The following is a 23,577-nucleotide window of genomic DNA, read 5'->3' as shown; positions in this document are numbered from 1 at the left end:
TGGAATAAAAGCAGTGAGGCATGCTTCAAAGAGAGCATCTTCTTTTTGAACAGGAAAATGAATACCAACAGTATAAGAATTAGAACAGTGCTGTTTAGGGGGACTAAAGCAATGCACCTTGTCTGATGAAAAAGTAAGAACAGACAGGCAGAGGGGAGCCTGATGCTGGAATGGATAATAGGAGGAAGTGCAATGGGTGGTAGGGTGGTTGACTGAGTCAAGAAAACTGTGGCTGAGCTAAGAAACTAAGCCTTGGTGAGGATAAAAATGTGGGAGAAGGACCAAGAGAGCCTCCAAGAAGCTTATACATTTGTATTGCAGGGAAATTTGACTACAGGGCTGTCATACACTGTTAGCTGAATACAGAACAGTACCTCTGGGTGATGCCTGGTTAAAACAAACTGATCTATTTTTGAAGTAACCAAAATGACATCACACATTTTAGAGAAGACAAATTCATAAAGTCTCTGAAGTGACTGTGTAAAAAGCAAAGAATTGGTATGAAAGTGTGAAAATCATGGGGAACACAAAAGTCATGAGGACGTAGGAGACTATAAGAACATGCGAAGGCTCAAGGTCCTTTCAAGGGAAGTAGTGCAGGATGTGGCTGTCAGTGGCTGAGCAGGAGCAGAAGGCAAAGGGACTGTCACAACTGAGCAGCCAGTGAGGGCCCAGGGTTGGTACATCAGCATGTTTTATTCTCTACACACAATCGATGCACAAATCCCATTTTCACCTTGTTCTGCAATTCCTCAGGCCCCTCAGGGACAGCATGCGGTGCCATAACAACTTGCTGTTCTAACCAACATAAGTATTTCTAATATGCTGATTTGAGGTTAGGTTATGCTCCAAAACTAGAGAAATGTAAAGAAGGGAAGGGTGCAAGAATTCCTATTTCTGCTGCTGGATCTCCTGCTGGAAAGTATTTGAAGAAAGAACTATTGAAGCTTGTATGGATGGATTTCTACCCTCCAGTCTCTTTTCTTCAAGTAGGGAGAAGTCTTGCTGCTTTGCTTATATTCTCCTCGATCATCCTTCCAACTGACAGTTGTGTATTTCGGTTCAGTTTGTTTGTACGTAGCTTTCAAAGTGCTGGTCAGCCAGCACTTTGGCTTCCTGTCACCCTGCCATCGATACATCTTCCCTCTTCCCTTACTTGTTCTGGCCACCACAAGCTGCCTTTGGCTGTGGTGCGCTCATTATGCAGCCCTGCTTTGGAGAATTTAATCTGTTTATGAGGCTTTACATAATTTTATGCTGATGACTCTGCATATTAATTCTTCCACTCATGACTTGTGTCCATCTAGCAAGTAGCCTGTGTGAAACACCTTCACCATTCTTCTTAGGACATCTCTAATAGTGATCCTGCCAACAATTCTGTTCCCAAATTCCCTTTTATTAGTGACCAAAACACTGCTTACACACCCACATCATAGGGGTAGGACTCCTGTTCTGACCACTAAATACATTTTGGTAGCCTATCCAGGTATTTTTTCACTCCATGAAATAAAAATGCCCATACATGCCAGGCCCAACCACCTTTCATTCAGACTGGGGTAACACTCCCATCATACTCTAGAACCTGGGTTATATTTTTTAAATTCATTCAAAGCAGAACTAACTTTCTGCCATTTCAGTGCACATCTTCAGTCACTTCTCTGAATCCCCTTTCCTACTTCCCACTGAAATCTTAAAATACTGAAAACTCGAATACTGAAATTGAAAGTTTAAATACCTTCCCCTCATTATCACAGAGTTGCTATTTTTACCTTACATAATTCAATGTATGCTCCTGACATAATGTTCAGTATCTTGTTGCAAAAGCCACTGCAGAGGTACTCTCAAATTCACAAGAAAAATCCCCTGGAGCTCTAATGCCCCGCAATGTATTTAGTGGAATTTTCTCTTGTTTCTTAATATGGCAACACACTTCTAATTGAAATATTTGTTTTAGACCAGTAGACCCATGTTCCACTGTCTTTTTTTACACAGAAGTGTCACTGGAATTTTGTGGAGAAAACAATCAGCAGAGAAATTCCTTTCTCTCTGTGTACCAAAAATTATAGATAGCTCCTCTGCTTCTCACTGCTTTAATGAAGCAGGTTCAAAGCAGTGTACTGTTAGCAGATAACATCTGACAACAAGACATTTAGCTTTAGGTTATTCATTAAAAGGATAGATATGATAAGGTGTGCAAACAATTAGATTCCCAAAGTCAAACATTTTGTTTAGCTATAAAAATGATCAAATGCTATAGGTGACAGGCAAAAATTTGATGGTCTACTTTCACAAAATGTGAAAGCAGGTTCTTCTCAAAGATGTGTCTGAGTTGGATCGCAAACAAAGCTTTTACTGCAGGCATATTGCATTTTTTTTCTTACACTTAAAACAGTGAGAGTTAAAAGTCAGCTTGTGGATTTGACAAAACAAAAACACTGGTTGTTAAAGGCTGATTTCAGGTAAGTGTGTAATGCAGCAGGATTTACTTTAACTTTGTACATCCCCCAATGTTCAGCGGAGAGGACAGATAATAAATGGGAAGTACGAAGCCAAAGGAAGCATCAATTTTAAGAATATAAATGAGATCCTGACATCAAGTTCACAAAATAGCTTCCATGATAAGCAGCACTTACATGAGTACAACGGAAAACTACATTTTAAGAAGATGATGGCTCTTACCTCCCTGTTCACAAAGCTGTTGTGCTAAGGCATCCTTGAATATAACTTGGCCCCTATGAGTAGCTGTAGCCCTGTAAACATAAAAAAAGACAACAATTAATAATGTAGCATATTTATATATGTATATGCATGTCTATATGCATGACTAACCAAATCACAAGTCCCATTCTGCTTCCCTCTTGTGTTCTTCTTCCTGCACTCTTAGTCATAGAATAATTTGTAGGATTTTTTCAGCGCATAGCAAGAAGAAAAGTTCCTAAAGTAAAATCGTTTAGTTGTTAACAAAAAACACTGGCACAGGGACTCAGTGAAGGACACGAGTAAGCACCTCTCCAATTGCCAAAGACAAGAAATGGATGCAGAGGTGCTGCCTTGTGAACATTAATAGTCACCCAACCCAACAGGCAAGACCAAATTGTTGCACTGTTACATGCTATTGACAGACTTGTGGAGACTGAATTGGTGTCCAGAAATCCTCTCTAGAAGCAAAGGGAGACACAACCAAACTCTGACTCTGTCAAATGTCTCTGTCAAATGTCTCCCAAAAAAATAAGATCCTACAGCATTTCTTGGTACAGTGCACTGGGGTTTGCTGCCAGTTAAGTGGTTCTTTCTGTTAATTTCCCTCATTGTCCAGACAAGCTAAAGTGGACTTTCTCCTTTTATTAAAAAAAAAAAAAAAAAAAAATTAAATGGAAATCATCATTCTTTCTCTTTTTTTTCCCCCCTCAAGTTAAGAAGCCCAGTATCTGCACACTGCCTATTATCTAGCAATTCACTCTGTGAACAACATTCTGTTTTCTTGGTCTCAAGTCTGTCTCCATCTTTGATGAACTGATATTCTTATAGCTGTACACAGTTTCTATACTTGAGTTCTTACCAGTTTTGTCTAAAAAGTAATTGCTTCCTATCCAGGACCCACAGCCAACAGACCAGGTCATGTACCACAGAGAAAGGTTTCTCATTTTGTTTTCTCATAGTCAGCTAGAAATGCAATTTAACTTGATTGTTTTTCTCATACAGAAGTGCCCTGCTAACAGTGCTAGTAATTCTTTATTTCTACTTGCTTGCTTCCTTCCTCTTTGGAAGGAAGAGCAGAGCTTCGGGTTCTTTGATAATGGCTGGTTTTGTAGGACAGCAGGACCAACTGTAGTACATGGGAAAGGCTTATCTCACAGGGGGAAAGGGATTCTAGGATAAGAACTACTATGACTCATTCATAGAGCTTTAAGCTAGAATCAAAGGGGGATGGGGTTGTTACTGGGTTTGCACCAGTGTTCTAGTATTAATGAAAATCAGAAGGCCTCCCACGCCCCACCCCGTTAAGGTGGAATTGGCACGCTCAGCTTGCTCCCTGAAATGCCTGTGCACCAATGCATGGGGAATAAAAAGGAGGAGTTAGAAATCTGTGTGTAGTCAAAGGGTTATGATCTGGTGGCAATTACAGAGACACGGTGAGACAGCTCCCATGAGTGGTCTGTGGTCATGGATGTCTGTGTCCATTTTAGGAAAGGCAGGTCAACAAGACAAGGTTGCTCTTTACGTGAGGGAACAACTAGAATGTGTTCAGTTCTGTCCAGGGGTGGATGAGAGTTTGCGGGTGTGAATTAAGGGGCAGGCTAGCATGACTGATACTGTTGTGGGTGTTTATTAGAGATCACCTGATCAGGACGAGGAAGTTGATGAGGCCTTCTACAGGCAGCTGACAACAGCCTCACCATCACAGACCCTGGTTTTCATGGGGGATTTTAACTATCCAAGTATTTGCTGGAAAGCCTATTCAGCCGGCCAGCCACAGCCCAGGAGGCTCCTCCAGTGCATTGCTGATAACTTCTTGATGCAAATGGTGAATTAGCCAATTAGGAGAGGAGCGCTACTGGATCTGATACTCACTAACAAGGAGAGTCTGGCTGAAGTGGTGAAGGTTGAGGGCAGCCTTGGCTGTAGTGGTAATGAGATGGTGGAGTTCAAGATCTTGTGTGGTAGGGACAGAATACCAAGCAGGATCACAACCTTGGACTTAAGCAGAGCCAACTTTGGCCTTTTCAAGCAATTGCTAGGGGAAATCTCATGGGACAGGGTACTAAAAGGCAAAGGGACCCATGATAGTTGGTTAATATTCAAGGACCTCGTCTTTCAAGCTCAAGATCAGAGCATTCCAACAAGTAGGAAAATGAGAAAGGGAGCCAGGAGACCTGCATGGTTAAATAGGGAACTGCTGAGCAAACTCAAGTGGAAGAAGAGAATCTACAGATCATGGAAGGAGAGGCTGGCCACTTGGGAGGAGTATAAGACAGTAGGATGTAGGGAGGCAACTAGGGAAGCTAAGCCCTCCTGGGAATTCAACCTTGCAAGGGAGGTCAAGGACAGCAGAAAGGGCTTCTTCAAATACATTGAAGGCAAAACTAACCCTAGAGGCCCACTGCTGAATGAGGTGGGTGACAGAGGATACAAAGAAGGCAGAGTTACTAAATGCCTTCTTGGTCTCCTTCAATACTGCTGGAGACTGTCCTGAGGAGCCCTAGACCCCTGAGGCCCCAGAGGAAGACATGGCAAAGCAGTTTTCCTTGGATGATGAGGACTGGGTTAGGGAACAGTTGAGTCATCCATAAATCCGTGGATTCTGATGGCATGGAGCTGTGGGTGCTGAGAAAGCTGGTGGAGGTCATTGCCCGACCACTCTCCAAGTCTTCGGTAAGTCGTGGTGGACAGGAGAGGTGCCTGACGACTGGAGGAAGGCAATCATCACTCCAGTCTTCAAAAAAGGCAAGAAGGAGGACCCAGGTAGCTACAGAATGGTCAGCCTCACCTCCATTCCAGGAAAGGTAATAGAACAACTTATCCTCAGCGCTGTCCTTAGGCATATCAAGGGCAAGAGGGTCATTAGGAGCAGTCAACCTGTTTTTACCAAGGGGAAGTCATGTTTGACCAACCTGATAGCCTTTTATGAGGACATAGCCAGGTAGATAGGTGATGGCAGAGCAGTGGATGTGGTTTATCTTGATTTCAGTGAAGCATTTGACACCAAAGCACTTGACACCACCTCCCACAGCATCCTTGCAGCTAAACTGAGGAAGTGTTGTCTGGATGCTTGGGTAGTGAGGTGGTTTGTGAACTGGTTATCCTGGATATCATCCAGGATGTACACAACAGCAACCATAAAATTCCTTTATGAGGCAGCTGGCTGCAGACTTGGAACACAGACCACATGCAGAGTGGAGCTCAAGTATGTGTCTGAACAAACAAACACCAATCGAAACCAATAACACCAAACTGAGTCCTGTTTGCTGCATCTCTGCATGTGTGTGAGAAAAACAGGATCTGGGGAGAGAGCCAGCAGCCAGCTCAATGGTCTGCATCTCTCTGTGTCTATCATCCCTTGCTTGATAATGCAGAGTAGGAGCCAATTCTTGTTGCTCCATAGCAGGAGCGAGCTGCATCCTTGTGAGAGACTAAATCTTGTCTTTCTTGATGTGACTCAACAAAGATAAAATCACCTTTGCTGCTTGCCCAGACAATAGCTGATGCGTATTGGGCAGACACCACTGGAACAACTCTCTGGAAGGTGCATAGATAAAGATTGCTCACCAGACTGCAGCTGCCCTGGAACTAATGAGCATAGGCCACTGCTATTGATACTCTTTGGAATATGCATATTCACCACCTGGACTCATACCTACAACTGTATAAAAGATCTGAGCAACTACTGGCTCAGGAGAAGGAAAACACAGGAGAAGGAAAAGTCCTGGACAATGCCACTGAGAAGGAAAACATGAGAGAAGGAAAAGACCAGGGCAATGCTGCTCTGAAATAAAACAGAGAGAACACCAGGAGAGAAAAAATGACAGAGACATCACCACGTAGCCTGGAAGAAGCAGACCAAGAGGAACCCTCTCTCTGTGTCCTAAGTTCTGCCTGCTACAACTCATGGAGCTGAAGAGGCTGCTCAGAGGACAGCACAGCCAACAAGTTCAACATCTCCTCCCTGCCAAAGCTGCAGCAGCCTTCCTCCACAGACCCAACATCTCCTCCCTTCCAAAGCTGCAGCAGCCTTCCTCCACAGACTCAAACTGTCTTGGGGTGAGGTAATATAACTCCTTTCCTCTTCTCTCTCCCTTTTCTCTCTCTCACTCTCTATTCTCTCACTCCTTCTGATCCATCCACTTTATTTGTGTAATAAATAGTCTAGCTGTTGACATTTTGGCCTCGTTTGTGCCACTAATGTCATAACACTGGAATATTCAAAAGAACTGAGTCTCTTTCCCTCTCTGGACTGAGACAACCCTGAGGACAGCAACACTGTGCAGTGAGGGCACAGATTCTGACATCACATGTTCACATGAGCTTAAGTTTTTCAGTGGGTCTCTGCATAAGTTTTGCACAGGCCAGGGCAGCTTCAGAGAATTATTAAAGGGTGTCACTGCTGACAGGTTAACAGCATCACCTGCTTGATTTTCTCTGCATTTATTCTTTATTCACAGAGCAAGACAGTAATGCAGTCCAATTCTGCATGAATTAAGCTGCTTTCAGAAAGAAGAGCAAAATGGGAAGCTCCTGCATGGAACTTTCTTTGCTGGTGATGTCATACGATCATAGAACTGTTTCAGTTGGACTGGATGATCTTAAGTCTTTTCCAACTGCCAACCCCAAAGTGCCATGTCCACAGATTTTTTTAACACCTCCAGGAATACAGACTCTACCTCATGAGCAGCCTGTTCCAATGCCTGACCAGTCGTTCACTAATGAAAATTTTCCTCATATCCAATTGCAACTTCCCTGTTCTTACCTGATAGATGAGATTGCTGGAATAGGATCATGAATTTGAGGATTTTTTCTCTTTTGAACTTGTGCGTAACATATTCACACCCTATCCATTCCTATATTCACAGTGAAGTTTAAAAGCTTCATCATATTTAGAGCACTTATAATAAAAATAATACTGGCAACGCTTGGAAAAGGCTCTACTAGAGAAAGAAAACTATTGTACTTTCAATTATGGGGTTTGTTTTCACAGAATCACCAAACATTACAGGTTAGAAGAGACCCTGAAAGATCATCCAGTCCAACCCCCCTGCCACAGCAGAATCACCTAGAGCAGATCACACAGGAACATCTTCAGGAGAAGGAGACTCTACAATGTCCCTGTGCAGCCTGCTCCAGGGCTCCAGCACCCTCACAGTGAAAAAGTTTTTCATTCTGTTCCTGTGGCACCTCCTCTGCTCCAGCTTGCCCCCATTGCCCCTTGTCATGTCATTGGACATCCCTGAACAGAGCCTGGCTCTGCGCATCTTTATCAGCATTCACATATATAAACATTAATGAGGGGAAGCTGGAGACTGAGGAGGATCTAGCAGGACCTTCCAAAATCCCAGACTCATAACTGTAAGTGTGGGACGGGGGCTGGCTTCTGGCCTAATGTATATCCAGAAACTGTTTTTTTCTGCTGTTTTTCAGAAGTTTCTACACTGTCTTTAAGGTAGTTAAATATTGCTTAGATGAAAGGTACTTAGTAACAATTAACTGGTGCTACTCCACACAAGTCTATCATCCCAATCTCTCATTGTATGCTATTTCTTGGCAGATAAAGGGCAAGTGACTAATCAAATCTAACTTGTCAGTCAACCAAAATATAAGATCCATGCTCTGCATGTCCCTAGAGGTAATTCCCCACTAGGAATTAATCTTTCCAAGGAGGTGAGAAAAAAAAGAAAAATGGGAGGGAACAGAAACATCCTGACACGCTAAAGTGAGAGCTTCAAAAGAAAAACAACTTAGAGGCAATAAGGTTCCCTTCATATAAACTTCACACTTCCATTAGCCTAGATGTATTTGTCTGCTTGGACCTATGCAAGAGAGAAAGGAAAATGAGTTTTTAAAAGTAGCAAGAGGGTATAAACTGCTGACAAAGAAAGAGGTCTGAACATGGGAATACTATATCAAGTGTCAAGGCCCACTGTCAGTTCAAGGCATTACTAACCCTAAGCATCAATTACAGCAATTCTGTAAAGAATTTTCCTTCCTAAAGCCCAGCCACTCAAGTTGAAAATGGATGCCAATAAAGACTTTTAGATTGTCACTGAAAAGCAGAGAAAGAAATATGGCTTGCTGATTTTCTACTTGAGCTATATATAGTCCCCATCACCTGTGAAATAAGACTTGAAGTGCAATCTTACTCAAGTCCCAACAAGCTTAAAAATACTTTGAGTGCAGCACTCCCAGCTTCTCTGAACATACCCTAAGAAATACCCCACTGTGTGATGAACATTTGTTCCAGGTGATTTGGGAAGAAAACAGAGCCACTTGCATACAGTCATGAACCTGTGGATAGAGAGATGTTCCTCCCTGCCTCCTGTTGATTAGATGCAGTATGCAGTATGCTGAGTGGTGTGTCCAGGAGCAGAGTACCTGTCCTTGGCCTTACCCTGAAGCTGTCACTGTTTGGTCATGTTCTGGAGATTACCCACCTGGTGCTCACTTTGTCCTTACAGGGGTGCTTGGAATCTGCCCTCTCCCTGGACAAACTCATTTTGGAGATGGCTGGGATAAAAGATTCAGGTTTCCTACAGTGAAATACACCATCTCATGACAGAGCCAAACAGGTTCTCAACATAACTGAGGAAAACAGGGTTATTTTTTACCCACACTAGCCAAGTTTAACTCTGTGCCAGCTGCCAGCAGCTGTATTGCATATCTCTGCATGACAGTTTGTGAATGCTTCCACTAGAGGAATTTCAGGATGATACCCACAACACCGGCTCCAGTGATGTCAGTGACTGGCTATACAAAACTGAGATAGGTCTTCCCAAGCCACACAAAGCTGTTCCTCCAAATTAGGTCTCCATAGACTGCATTGCCTTTCTGCTGTTCCAGGGAAGATGGTCAGTGCTAGATATCTGGCAAGCTTGGGCTGGAATGGAAAACAAAGCAATGCACACCCAGTAATTGCTGTGGTGATTGAATATGGAAATATCTCATATTTCACACTAGACTCAAATATATTGATGTCTGGTTTAGCCTATGTCTCCCACTATGGCTGAAAGCTTAAGTGGCAATTTCTTCAAGAGCAATCAAGACCAGCATATTAACCTCAACTGAGAGCTGGTGTTGGTGTTGGGGCCAGCAAGGAAAATACACAGAGTACTTGTGGCTGCTGAGGCAGAATGTGCTTTGGTGTCTGTAAAGCTTTATCGCTGGAAATCATGCATGTGGAGAAAGGGACCCAAAAGTCAGTCTAAAGTTGTGGTGAGTATCTTAAAATTTTGTTAAAAAAAAATAAAATATGAGACAAAAAAAGAGCATAAGACAAATGTCAAAAGCCTTCTCAGGAAGAGCAAATAAACACCAAGGAAATAAATCAAAGTCTCACTTTGCAAACGTTTCTGATATTAAACCAATTTTTAAAACACAGTGTGTTCAGAGGTGGGCTCCCACACACTCCCTACCACTCTGAAAAGATAATAGTAACTCTTTCAGTCTTGCTAGACCCAACTTGCATCCAGCTGGTCTTGTAGATCTTCTCTCACTCAGTGTAAAACCCATTTTTTAAAAGCTACAACTCTGACCACATTCCTCCTTCTTCTAAAACATGCCATAGTCTATGCACAGTCCTGTGTGCACTTGTGGTCCAGCACACACTTACAAGACACAATGTAGGTGATGCTGTTGCTCTTTGGCATCAAAAAGAGTTTTATATTTGAAAGAAATACAATTAATTGAGGAAACTACAAGGGGAGAAATGGCAGTCAAATGGTAACATCATCCCAAAAGGAAATGGATTTAAATTTTTTTATGGTTTAACATATGCTGGACACAGTGTTGGTCTGACTAGGGATTGAGTTATGCAAACATTTAAAGACTTTAACCAAGATATGAATAAAACAAACATTCTTAAGCAGAAAACCAAAGGAGAATAACATATAACCACAGATCCATTCTCTGTAATACTGGCTAAGGTTACAGCACTGGATGCAGAAGGGTGGGCAGGAAGATCTAGCTCCTACACTTCAACATTTTTAAGATATTTCTTTTGTAATCCTAAAAAACCACCAAATATATTTGTTTCTTTGAAAAGTGTGAGTACAAAAGAGGGATACATATAACAATATATATGCATTAGGAGAAAGTCAAAAGCAAGAATTACCATTTACAACTGCGTAGAAATATTTTCAGCCTCCTTTCCCTTGTATCTCAGAGAACGACAATTATATATATATCTATATTAAAAACAATAATTATTTTTAATTCTATCTAATTTATGTGACTGGAATGATTAGAGCTTCTTGCTGAGTGAAAGCAGATTAGGACAATTCTTTCTTCTCAGCTACAGAAGGAGCACCCAGGTAACTACAAACTGGTCAGCCTCACCTCCATTCCAGGAAAGGTAACGGAACAACTTATCCTCAGCGCTGTCCTTAGGCATATCAAGGGCAAGAGGGTCATTAGGAGCAGTCAACTTGTTTTTACCAAGGGGAAGTCATGTTTGACCAACCTGATAGCCTTTTATGAGGACATAGCCAGGTAGGTAGGTGATGGCAGAGCAGTGGATGTGGCTTATCTTGGTTTCAGTAAAGCATTTGACACCACCTCCCACAGCACCCTTGCAGCTAAACTGAGGAAGTGTTGTCTGGATGCTTGGGTAGTGAGGTGGTTTGTGAACTGGTTGAAGGAAAGAAGTCAGAGCAGTATGGTCAATGGGATGGAGTCTATTTGGAGGCCTGTAACTAGTCTAGATGGAGTCTAGTGGAGTCCCTCAAGGGTCAGTACTGGGACCAGTACTATTCAATATATTCATCAACTATCTGAATGAGGGAACAGAGAGCACTATCAGCAAGTTTGCTGATGACACAAAACTGGGTGGAGTGGCTGACATTCCAGAAGGTTGTGAGATTTAGGTTGGAGACCTGGGCATGGAAAAATGTAATGACATTCAACAAGGGCAAGTGTAGAGTCTTGCACCTGGGAAAGAACAACCTCAAGTATCAGTACAGGCTGTAGATTGACCTGCTGGAGAGCAGTGAAGGGGAAAAGGACCTGGGTGGAAGGTTGACCATGAGCCAACAATGTGCTCTTGTGGCCAAGAAGGCCAATGCCATTCTGGGGTGTATTAGAAAGAGTGTGGTCAGTAGGTTGCGAGAGGTTCTCCTCCCTCTCTGTCCTGCCCTGGTGAGGCTGTATCTGGAGTATTTTGTTCAGTTCTGGGCCCCTCAGTTCAAGAAGGACCTCAGGGAAATGCTTGAAAGAGTCCAGTGCAGAGCCACAAAGATGATTAAGGGAGTGGAACATCTTCCTTACTAGGAGAGATTGAAGGAACTGGGGCTCTTTAGTTTGGAGAGGAGGAGACTGAGAGGTGACCTCATTAATGTTTATAAATATGTAAAGAGTGAGTGCCAAGAAGATGGAGTCAGGCAAGGGGCAATGGGTGGAAGTTGAGGAATAGGAAGTTCCATGGAAACATGAGGAAAATTTTTTTCACTGTGAGAGTGACAGAACACTGGAACAGGCTGCCATGGGGGGTTGTGGAGTCTCCCTCTCTGGAGATATTCAAAACCCACCTGGATGCCTTGTTGTGTGATCTGGTATAGGTGATCGTGCTCTGGCAGGGAGGTTGGACTAGATGATCTTTCAGGGTCCTTTCCAGCCCCAAACACTTTGTGATTCTGTGTGAAACTGGACCATAAGAGAATCTAGAATCTCATCCTCTGTATTTTCTTTACAACCCACACAGAGAAATCTTCAAATAGCCAAGTACACCCTATTGCTAAAACACCGCTCATTTTAATATTAATTGCAGAGATGCAACTGGTGCATCCTAATTATGCAAATCAGTTTAAAATGGAAGGATCAAAGCTGCATCTTTAGTCTAAAGCTTGAAAATGCTCCTGCTGTGGATCAGAGCTCTGTCCCTGCAATCGGCTGGCTGTGGTCGGGAGCTGATTTCCTGCTATTGCAGCAAGCTCCAGAAGGGGTGAATTAAGTTGCTTCCAAGCCATGGGCAGCGTTCTTAATTCCTCCACCCAGGAGACCATGCCCTGCCTTCAGAATCATCATCATGCCCCAGAGAGGATCACGAAATCATAAGATAGTCAAGGTTGGAAGTGACCTCAGGAGGTCTCCAGACCAACCTCCTGCTCAAAGCAAATGTAGCCACAGTGACCAAACACATAGGGCCCTGTCATGCCTTTTGCCACACTGCCCAACAGCTCACAGTTCTGGTATCAGTGAACGTTTTTGCATAATAAAATACTACTGGGGTTATCAGTCTTATGTTGAACAAAAACTGCTGTGTGAGCTTTAGCTTGAGTTGGTCAGTCACTTGAGACAGGCATAAATATTCTCCATTTACAACTCATTTACAGCAGCCTCCTATATAATATACTAGTCAAACACTAATGAGTTTGAACCCACATTTCTTTCTAGGAGACAATCCATGATTTATCTTGCTTAGAAATAAATTACCCACTGACATAATATCTGCTTTTGATACCGTGTTGATAACAATTCCTTAAGCCTATGATTTAAAAAAAAAGATCCAACTCTAAACCCCCTCCTCTTAAAGTAAAGTATTAATGAAGAGATTTATAACTACAGCCTTGAAAGAAACCAAAGTACCAGACAATGTAAGCAGTAACTCAAGTATTTCAGGATGAATGGTTGGTCTCAGTTCTTTGTTATTGATTCACTTTTCCTCTGAGCACAGATTTGTTTTCAGACATCTCTGGCAGCATTAGCAAAACACTGGAATGAATGTTTGTAGGGAAATATCCTGTTATGTTCAGAGACAGTCCCAACACTGGTTTCCCTATATCCCAGAAGAACAAAAAATGGCAATACAGAGTGAAATGCAACCAGTCTTTGATTCTTCAATTATTTGCTAATGACAGTTTCCAATCAAAAGGAATGCACTGGGAATTCAGTTCAGTAATGTTGCCAGGAAGGTGAACTTTCCAAATGCATGAAATAATTATTGCTCTGTTACATGAAATATTGCCCAGAAGCTCAAATTCTCATGTCTGGAATCCCTAGCACCAACTATTCCAGATGAAGGCATTCATTGGAGACTTGCACATCTGGTGCTGTACACAACAGAGTGGTGCTGGAAATTAGGGAAATTCATCTGCAATTTGTATAGCTAAGAAGTTTATGGCTGATTAATAAACCAGCAAACTTGAGCTAGCACTTAACGATAGAAGAGGATCACTTCTCAAGACTAATATTCTGGTGGTGTTTGCAGACTGTCATAGTTTTAAGTTTGGAGGTTTGGGGTTTTTTAAGACATCTGCATAAAATAAACAAAAGCAGGGTGTTTGTTTTTGCAAATCTCTGCTCTTCAATAAAGCAACTTTTGGTAGTAAGTCCACCACTACATTTAGTACAGTGCCCCTGTACCATCAGGGAAGAGGCACTTCCCATAAGCTGCTCAAGATAAATTCAGGAGTGTGTCAGGGTAAATCAAACGGAGGTTCTAAACCCCTCTTCTTTGGAGCACTCCCTCCAGTAAAAATATTCCAGATACTTACCACAAGCAGAGTCCCCTGGCAATGGATAGCAGTGACATTCCATCCCCAAGACACTGCATTACTTAAGCTAGGTAAAACTGACCAGACACCAGGCATCATCTTTACAGATGGGTCAGATACCAGATTTGATAGTCACAAAGTTATACTCAGATCAGCAAAAGCACAGCACTCAACACCCAGGAAGGCAGTCTGCATGACCAGGAAAAAGAAGAGGCTCCCCTCTCCTCAGCAAACTTCCTCCTTTACACCGAATGTGATGCTGGTGGTCTGGAGTATACCTGTGAAACAGGTCAAGTCAGCTCTCCTGGCTGACTCAGAACTGCTAACGGCCTGCAGCCCATGGTTGTGACTGTCCCAGAAAAACCAAATATCTGTTAATCACTGGGCAAAAAATAAATCCCATATCTACACACAATGTGACTGAAATCTTAAAATCTACAATCAAAAATCAACATACATACATAGAATACATACATACATAGAATAAACCAGGTTGGAAGAGACCTTCAAGATCATCGCATCCAACCCATCAACCAATCCAACACCACCTAAACAACTAACCCACGGCACCAAGCACCCCATCAAGTCTTCTCCTGAAAACCTCCAATGATGGTGACTCCACCACCTCCCCAGGCAGCCCATTCCAATGGGCAATCACTCTTTCTGTATAGAACTTTTTCCTAACATCTAGTCTGAACCTCCCCTGATGCAGCCTGAGACTGTGTCCTCTAAATACCATAAGCTGAAAGGCACTTTGTCCCTATGGATGTGATGGATGTGGCTGTGAGTCAGAAGAATGAAAGTAAAACCCATCAGAGAGATGGAAGGAATAGCAGTAAACTGTTAACTGATAGAGGTGCATGGATGACAGAGGCACAAGTACCAAATTAGAAGAAAATAAGCCATATCCAAGAACAGGATCCAAAACCAATGCTGTAGAAGTGCAGCACTAGCTATGCAGTACCAGTTGTTTGGCATATGCTAAGGACACAGGCAGACCTCATTCACTGGCAAAGATTAATTCTGCTACATTATTCTTGCAGAAAGATTATGTAAAACACTATATTGCAAGCAACAACTAGAATGTCTTCAAACACAGCTGGTGAGCCATGCATTAGCTTCCAGGTACATCAATTTCTGAGGATTCCTCAAACATCTCATAGTAAGTTTGGATTCCTTGCCTGACATTGCTATTCATCTCTATTTATTTATTTATTTACATTTTTTATTGACCTGAAGCCAGTCCCTTGCATTTAAACTGAAGACTTGGGATTACATATTGATAATACTCAGCAGAGATACATTTACATCTATCTTTTAGCTTCAGAATTTCAAAGGTTGCATTTATTCCTCTCGCTCAAAATATCATAGAAAGGCTTAGGTTGGAAGGAACCTTAGAGATTGCATATTGCGCCTATACATTGTTCTGGCTCTATTACTGACTTTGTATTAAACTATATTAAAACTACCAGAATTCATAAAGTAAAGGAAATAGGAAAGATCACAAATATTCTTAGATACATTTAATCAACCACAATATGAATCTTAGTCAAGTTTCTATTCTCAGATCTTTTCACCTCTGCTTGCTACAACAATGCTCGTGTTGCCTTGCTGTACAGAAATACTTCATCTTTTGCAGCTGTCAGTCATGTTGTGAAAACCTGTTCTTCAATATTTACCACACTGATATTTCTTCTTTTCTTTACAATATGAATATTCTAAAGAATTTTGTTCTGTTGGTTTTGGGAAGCTTGATTGAAATGGCTCCTTTTTCCCCCCCAGACTGCCTCATATGCTTCCTTATGCACAACAATATACATTAAATTTCAGAAAATATTTGGTTTTAAAATACTAAGGTTTATTCTGTAGAGCATAAATATTGGTCCTGTTGAATTGTTTTGTAAAGGAACTGCACCTTTCCATAGATTTACACTTCTGAAACTTGTGTCAAAATTTATAAGAAAATCCCAAATTAATTTTTGGAAATGCACTTTCAAAAAAGGGATTTAATGTCCAATGCCTTTCAGTCCTGGAGTCAAGAACTCATGACTACATTCTCAAAGCCAGGTGTAGTGGACCACACTACTTTTGGGGTTTATGATGAATTTTTTGGGTAGTGTTTTAACCCACTGCATTCTCCCTGTGCACCTTCATGCAGCAGGTGTGTGTACACAGCCATTGCCCTCCTGAAACAAGGGGTGGTGATTTCTAACCACCAAAGGCTCACATCACTTGAAGTCACATTGGTATTATCTTTCTCCTGTCAGGGGGCCAATAAGACATCATTGCAAGGGGGAGGAAGTGCCAAGGAGTTGTTCAGGGCAAAGCATTTTTTTGGAACTTTGGGTTCAATAAGATACTAAGGGGAATTTCCTGTTTTCACATTTAGATTTTATTTTTTTTTTAATTGTAGAAGAGTATCTATTTCTTGTCTGGTTAGAATTTCAAATTGCAAAATCAAAGTAAAAACATACTATTATCAAAACTTACCATAACTTTAAATAGAATTTTTCCCTCAGTCTAACACAAATGTTCTAGTCTTAGTGATAAGGTCAAATATTGTCTGTTACTACATTTTTTAGCTTTTGACTCTTTGTGGCTCTAGCCCTACAAAGAGAACAGAAATCCCATTTGGGGAGGTATGTCAGAATTCTGAAAAGGGCTTCCTTTGTGTCCAAGAAAGGAAATCAGACCGACATTTTCATCCCTTGAAACAATAAAAGTATGACTTAGAGCAGATAAAATATTTTATTCCAATTTTTGTATCTTTAATGATGATATAGGATACACTTTATGATCATTTTAGAATGAGAAGTCATCTAGGAACCATGTTTCTTACTTCCCACTGACCACATTTCTGTTTGCCATTTGCCACAATGCTGTAGGAAAGAGAATTGCCGCCCCCACTGCATGGGCAGCTGAGCCCATGGGTCCTGTCCTGCCTCCACTGTTCCAGACCAAGGACAGGCAGCTGTGATGGCAAGCTGTGGTGACTAACACAGGATGTAACTCTTTTCGGTATTGATCCATGCTTATTCCAAATCAGTATTTCTCACAGGACAGGGTGTGAAAACTGTGACCCTAGAAGCTTGAAATCTGATTTTTCTCCTAGTACTGTTTGGTTTATAGCACTTGGTTTCCATTGAGAACATTTTAAATTATGAACAACAGTATTCCTTCCTTTTAATAAAATAGTTTTTATTTTTCTATTTTTGATTTGGCACTTAGTATTCTCCTGTGACACAAAATCCTTTCAGTCATGCATTTAAAATACATGATGGTTATTTTGGTAACTCCAAGAAATATCAGGGATCATATCCTATGTCTTGCAGCTTGGCAATGAACAAACTTCTAGCAAACAACAGCCCTGGAGTCATCCAGAGACCTTGCATAATTAACACTTCTAATAAACTGCATCAGCAGCACAAAGAGTTAAATCCTCTTGCTTCAAAATTACCATTAGACCTGAATGGCACTGCCAAGAGGTCACATATACTTGGAATAATACTGAGGTAAAGGCACATTTTCAAGTCAGCCCTAATCCTAAATTTAGGCTTTGTAAGAATAATTTTGTTACAAAAGTTGAAGGGGACAGAAATATTTACATAATATTAATAAAATGTAAGCAGATACTAGATAAGTATTCCTGCAGGCTTTTCAGTGCTCTGGATTTCAATGCACTAATTCAAGAGGAATTTAAAGCAGTAAGTAAAGAGAGACTGAAAATGAAGGTTTATTTATATTTCTGCAGGGAGAGAAGTACAAACAGTAAGGAATACTAGAAAGTATATGGGGGGTTTAAGTGTAATTTAAATAATTAGCAATGATATTTATTACATGGAATGGGTAAAACTTATCTTTAAATTTATAGATTCCCTTGAGAATAATTTAAAGTATATTCATGTAAATATATTCCTTTTTGGCTTGTGGTAAAAATAATGATACCGTTCGCACCCAAATCAATAAACCACAAATGTTATTCTCTTGACAAACTGCACTGTATTGCTATATATTATTCTCACAGAGAACACAAGTGCACACAGAGAAGGCCTGAAATGCAATCAGAACGGGTATTGTAAAGCATATTTTTGATACCTTCTAGGCCAGCCTACACCTAAATGAGAGACTGGTGCCTCTTATGAATTAAACATAATTCTTGATTTATGTTCTGTTACACTTGTACCAAAAGCCATCGTTCCAGAGCAGTGTCACTGTGAATTCATTTAATGATATTGATGATACTTCTTACACAGGGAATACGAAGCAACAAGCAGAGCAGAGCACAGCTTTATAAATCACTCCTGTAGAGCACTAGGCAATAAATAACAAGCCATTAATTCACTCTAAATTATGCTAAAATACTTAAACTACTTATGCAGCAAATTATAAATACCTGCCATTTCTTGTAAAAATGTGGAACTTCTGACCAAGACACTTTATCAATTCACATCACATACAGAAAGCTTCAGATTAACTGCGTATGGATCAGGACTTCTTTCTTTAAAACAAGAAGCAATTACATGTCATCCTTGACATTATACAGGGCCCAACAAGCCAGGGTGCTAAACCACTTCCCAGTACCTGCATTTCACAATTATTCACCTGCTTCTGCAAGTTACTGACCTGACTGCATAGGCACCTGTCCAAATAACTAGTGCTACTGTACCTCATTAAAGACTGACCTGTGCAATGGGATGTAAAATAGCAGAATCTTGCCCAGAGACAAGGAAACATTTTTAAGAAAAGAAAATTAAAATTTCAGGGCAATAGATGATTAATTTACAAATCATCTGACATTAAAGATAGTTGAGTTGTTGATGTTTAGAGGTTTTGGCAGGGAAACCAGCTACTTTGTTTCTTATAGCCCACTTCCTAGCGTTTTGGGGCATATTAGTTTCAATCTCAGATTGTGCCAGGGGATGTTTAGGTTGGAGATCAGGAAAAAATTCTTTGCTGCAAGAGTGGTCAGGGAGTGAAATAGGCTGCCCAGGGAGGTGATGAAGTCACCATCCCTGGAGGTGTTCAAGAAACTTGTGGACATGGCACTCTGGGACATGGTTTAGTGGCCATGATGGTGTTAGGTCAGTGGTTGGACTTGATGATCTTAGAGGTCTTTTCCAACACAAATAATTCTATGACTCTCTAACTATTGTCTTTTCTACAATTACTGAGCATGAGCTATATTTATTTTTGTCTGTGTCTGAGAAACACTAAAACCATTTCCAATTATGCATATTACTTATATTTTTTTTAATCATCTAGAGATCCAGTTTCATATGCTGTACAATTTCTGAGGTAGCAACTGTGAAGCTTGATTGTGATCTTGTCATGTAGATCGTGGGTGGTGCCATAGATATAACAACAGAAGTTTGCTTCCCCCTAAAACTGCAGCCCAGTCCTACCACATGAGCCCACCAGGGAAGCTACTCACATAGGTTAGTGCACAAACAGGTCTCCCTGTTGAATCTGTAATAGCTACAGAGGACATGACCAAAGAACAGTAATTGTGCCCAAGGGAGCAAGATGGTAAGCCTAAGAATGTGGTTAATAGACCATGCACCTGACCATGCTGTCTGAAGCCCCAGTACTGCTTTTTCATGATACTTAGCCTGGGCAGTCAAAAACGGGGAAGAAGAGAAGTCTGACAACTGGTACACTAATGCACACAGGGCAGCTGGTTGGTTCCTTCAGAAGTCTATGAGCACAAAGGACAAATCTTGCTCTACAAATCACAGTGAGAAAGCTAAGAGTCAAAGCTGAGTGCAGCAGATGGACCCTGTCCCTGTTTTGTACCAATTATGATAATACCTTTGCATGACCACTTTTTTTCCTGAGTTACCAAACAGTACTTAAAAAATAAAGTAAAAACAATTACTTGACTTATTGCAACAGGGTCTGTGTCAAACTTTAGTCTGGGCTTCCCCAAACTGTTGTGGTTCCTCCACCTCTATTCCTCCTCCCCAGCACACCAGCCATCCCCAATACTGGGTTATTTCCTAATCTGACATTTTGATAGTGGAAATTTAAGGATTGCCACAGCAAAACCAAACAAAGCTGCTTGGGAAGAAACCTGAAGTTGCCTCTTAGTGATTTTTACCTTTTCCAACATTTCTGTGGGCAGGGCGCTTATTTTCTGCACCAACCCCTCCAAGGTCTCACTTAACCTGGACCCCAGGAACTTTGCTGTCTCACCACAAGCTCACTCTTCTCTTTTATTCCCCAGATTGATTTTTCTGTTTCCACCCATTTTTATATTTTCCAAAATAATGCTAATGATTTACCAATGGAAAACAAAGTAAATGGTTCTTTTTAAATAACTTATCTGGAATTGCTTTTGCCATTTCAACTTTGAAAAGAAACCATTTAGTCTAACACTGTTTTAATCATGTATTTAAGAATAAAGATATAATTATACTCTACATATATGAGCTTCAGTGCTAAAATTTAGCTTCATCTATCCATCATTGTATATCAGTTTCTGGGAAATCAAGGATTATGCTGCTCACTTTAGGTTATCCCATTGTTTTTTATTTGAACAACCTCCAACAGCCCTTTGCATACTAACAGCTGCAGAGTACTCTTGCTCTTTAATTTGTTCAGTGGATGCGTGAGCAGATTGAGGTCAGTATAATGCCCTCAAAATTCCTAGTGGCAAACCGTTGGTGTTATGTGCATTAAATCTGGGGTGGCCAGAGCCCAGACTTTTCAGCATAAAAAACCCTGAGCCTGACCCAGTTAACCAGCTTTGCCAATGGGTACTCTGCACAAACACGTAAAGGTTCCCAAAGAAATATCGCAGCAGCAACTGACCTCGTATACTGCAAGCATTAGATACTGACAAAGCATGAGGACTTCAAGAGTGCAGATGCCAGACTCAGTGGTAGTATTCATCAAAAAAAAAAAAAAACACATTAAAATTCAAAGATAAAAATACAGTTCTTCTATGAACAATGACAGCCCAAATCATTACTGTTTTTCGAGTTACTGTCTCAGCTATATTTCCTAATTCTAACAAAACTCTGAAATTAAGTACTGCCAACAGCAAAAGTTCTATTTTTTTGAGTCTTGCCTTAGCAGACTAGCAATAACTCTGTATCTGAAGACCACAATTCTTAGCTTGATGTTCTTTTGGTAATGCTACAGCTGATTTAACCTCACTCATACAGACTGAGCTTCATACAGGCACAGCAGTCAGTCATGGGTGCATTGTCCTCGTGTGTGCCACGAAGCCCTGTCTGGAAGTGCTCTTCGCTATTGGCAAGTGCTTAGTGAGAGCAAATCTACAGGAATGCACAGGCAAGACAGGTATTTTGGCATTGCTGGTTTTTTTGCTAATTTTGTATAAGGGTCTGTCAGAATTTCAGTATAAACCATATTTCCAATAGGCTTATAAATCAACCATGAAATGTATTCAATGTCCACACTTTCACACAAAGTGTAAGCCCTAATAACATTATTATTTTGCCAATTTAAAGGGGGAAAAAAAGAAACAGTTTATTGAAGTTCTATTTATTAATTTTTCAAATATAACCCAAAAGATTAAAGATAGAAAAGCACTGCTAAACAGAGCAATGCAAAGCTTTCAGCACTAGCAAACATTGAGCCTTATGATCTTGTAACTGTCTAGAAATCTAATGAAGCTCATGAAATTTTTGTGAGCTCCAAGGCACATACCACAGGCCCAGGGCATTGCAGCTCCAGGACTGACTCTTAGGTAAAGGGATCATCCTTGGGAAGTGTTAAATACTGTGTCCTGGCTTTGGCACTCCTGGACAGCTCCAGCTGAGAATTCACATTCCAAATCACACTCTGCACCAGAAAAACCCTGCTGCCAAAAGTGAGACAAAACCCCAGATTTGAAGTCCAGTCTAACTACCTATGAAACAGATACATTGAGAGCCATGAATTGCTGATGCAAATAAACATCCTTTAACAAACTAAACTACTTCAACTAAGATACTTCTACTGACAACTGTAACCCACTAATCATCTGTGCCCACTATGCAATATCTGTCAACCTTAGGAATGCCTGTTTCTGAGAATTTTTTACATTTTTATTTTTCTTTTAGTCCACAGGGACTTATAGCCAAAAGTATTGCAGAGCTCTGAACATATTCACAAACAGTAAACCTAGCTACTAGTTGGATCCCTGAAAATGTTCTTACAATATAAATAAAGATTCCTGATATACCCTAAACACTAGCAAAAGAGATCTGTTTCATTATCTTTATTTCATTCAGCCAACACTCACTAACAATTTGTAGCCATAGTGTCCTCCTGAGATGCTTTTTATGCAGCACAACCAAGCATTAAGAGATCAACCTTTAAAAGCTTAATCAAAAGCCCAAGTGCAATCTATATGTGGTGAAACTAATGACTTTTATGACAATCTACTTATCCACACATCACTCTGGCAAGCTGATGCATGGCCTCCCAGTATTTTAGTATCTACAGGTTGTGCCATATGGCATTGCAAAGCTAAGATTTAAATTTGGCTTCAGTGTCACTATGATCATCTCTTTAAAGGCACAACTAAATACACTGAAATAGATGCACAAGAAACCTACTCCTTTTCAGAACCTGAGCATCAAATGATCTGCACTCTCTGGAAGCCTGATTTATCCACCAGGACCTCAGCACTCAGCTGGGCTTGTGAAAAGGCTCAGTGCTGCTCAGTGTGCTGCTGGCACAGCCAGGCTACAGATGAACCTCATATGAAGGAGAAAGGGCTGACATGGGTGTTCTGTGTGCTGTCTGGGGTGGACTATTAAAAAAAACAAGGGAGGAAATTATACATTAAAGGAAATGCCACAGAAAAAGAAATGTTTGCAAGACCGTATTTCATATTCCCTAGTAAAGGTGCTGAAATACTTGCATGGACTAGGACAAGTGAAATCTCTGTGTGCTTCAGAATAAACAGAGTCAGCATTGAATACAGATCTGTTTGCTCTCCCCTTAGAAGACAGAAAGACAATGTTCCCCATCTGTCAACACAGACAACTGCTTACAGTGCCAGACTAGAGGTTCCCAGTCAAGAGACACCTTGCACGGCTTTGCAAGGGAGAGGGGAATAAGGACAGATAGAGGAACCCGCAAACTACAGACTGGTCAGCCTGACCTCAGTGCCAGGAAAGATTACGGAGCAGATCATCTTGGGGGCAATCACAGCGCACTTGCAGGATGGCCAAGGGATCAGGCCCAGTCAACATGGATTTAGGAAGGGCAGTTCCTGCCTCACCAACCTGACCTCCTTTTATGACCAGATGACTCACCTGGTGGATGTGGGGAGGGCTGTGGATGTAGTCTACCTGGACTTCAGCAAGGTCTTTCACACCATCCCCCCCAGCAAACTCCTGGCCAAGCTGTCAGCCCATGGCTTGGA

General features: G+C 41.2%; 1 protein-coding gene across 2 annotated transcripts in view; it reads right to left on the bottom strand.

The window, feature by feature from the left end:
- RELN (reelin) overlaps positions 1-23,577 on the bottom strand; it is a 277,932-nt gene that overhangs the window by 163,669 nt on the left and 90,686 nt on the right. For both annotated transcript variants that reach the window (XM_054178701.1, XM_054178702.1), the window contains exon 4: positions 2,680-2,750. In XM_054178701.1, coding sequence (XP_054034676.1) covers positions 2,680-2,750 — 71 coding nt within the window. The remainder of the gene's footprint in view (positions 1-2,679; positions 2,751-23,577) is intronic.

This window comes from Dryobates pubescens, chromosome Z, assembly GCF_014839835.1.
Source record: "Dryobates pubescens isolate bDryPub1 chromosome Z, bDryPub1.pri, whole genome shotgun sequence".
NCBI classification, from domain to species: Eukaryota; Metazoa; Chordata; class Aves; order Piciformes; family Picidae; genus Dryobates; species Dryobates pubescens.
This window is presented reverse-complemented; position numbering and strand designations above follow the sequence as displayed.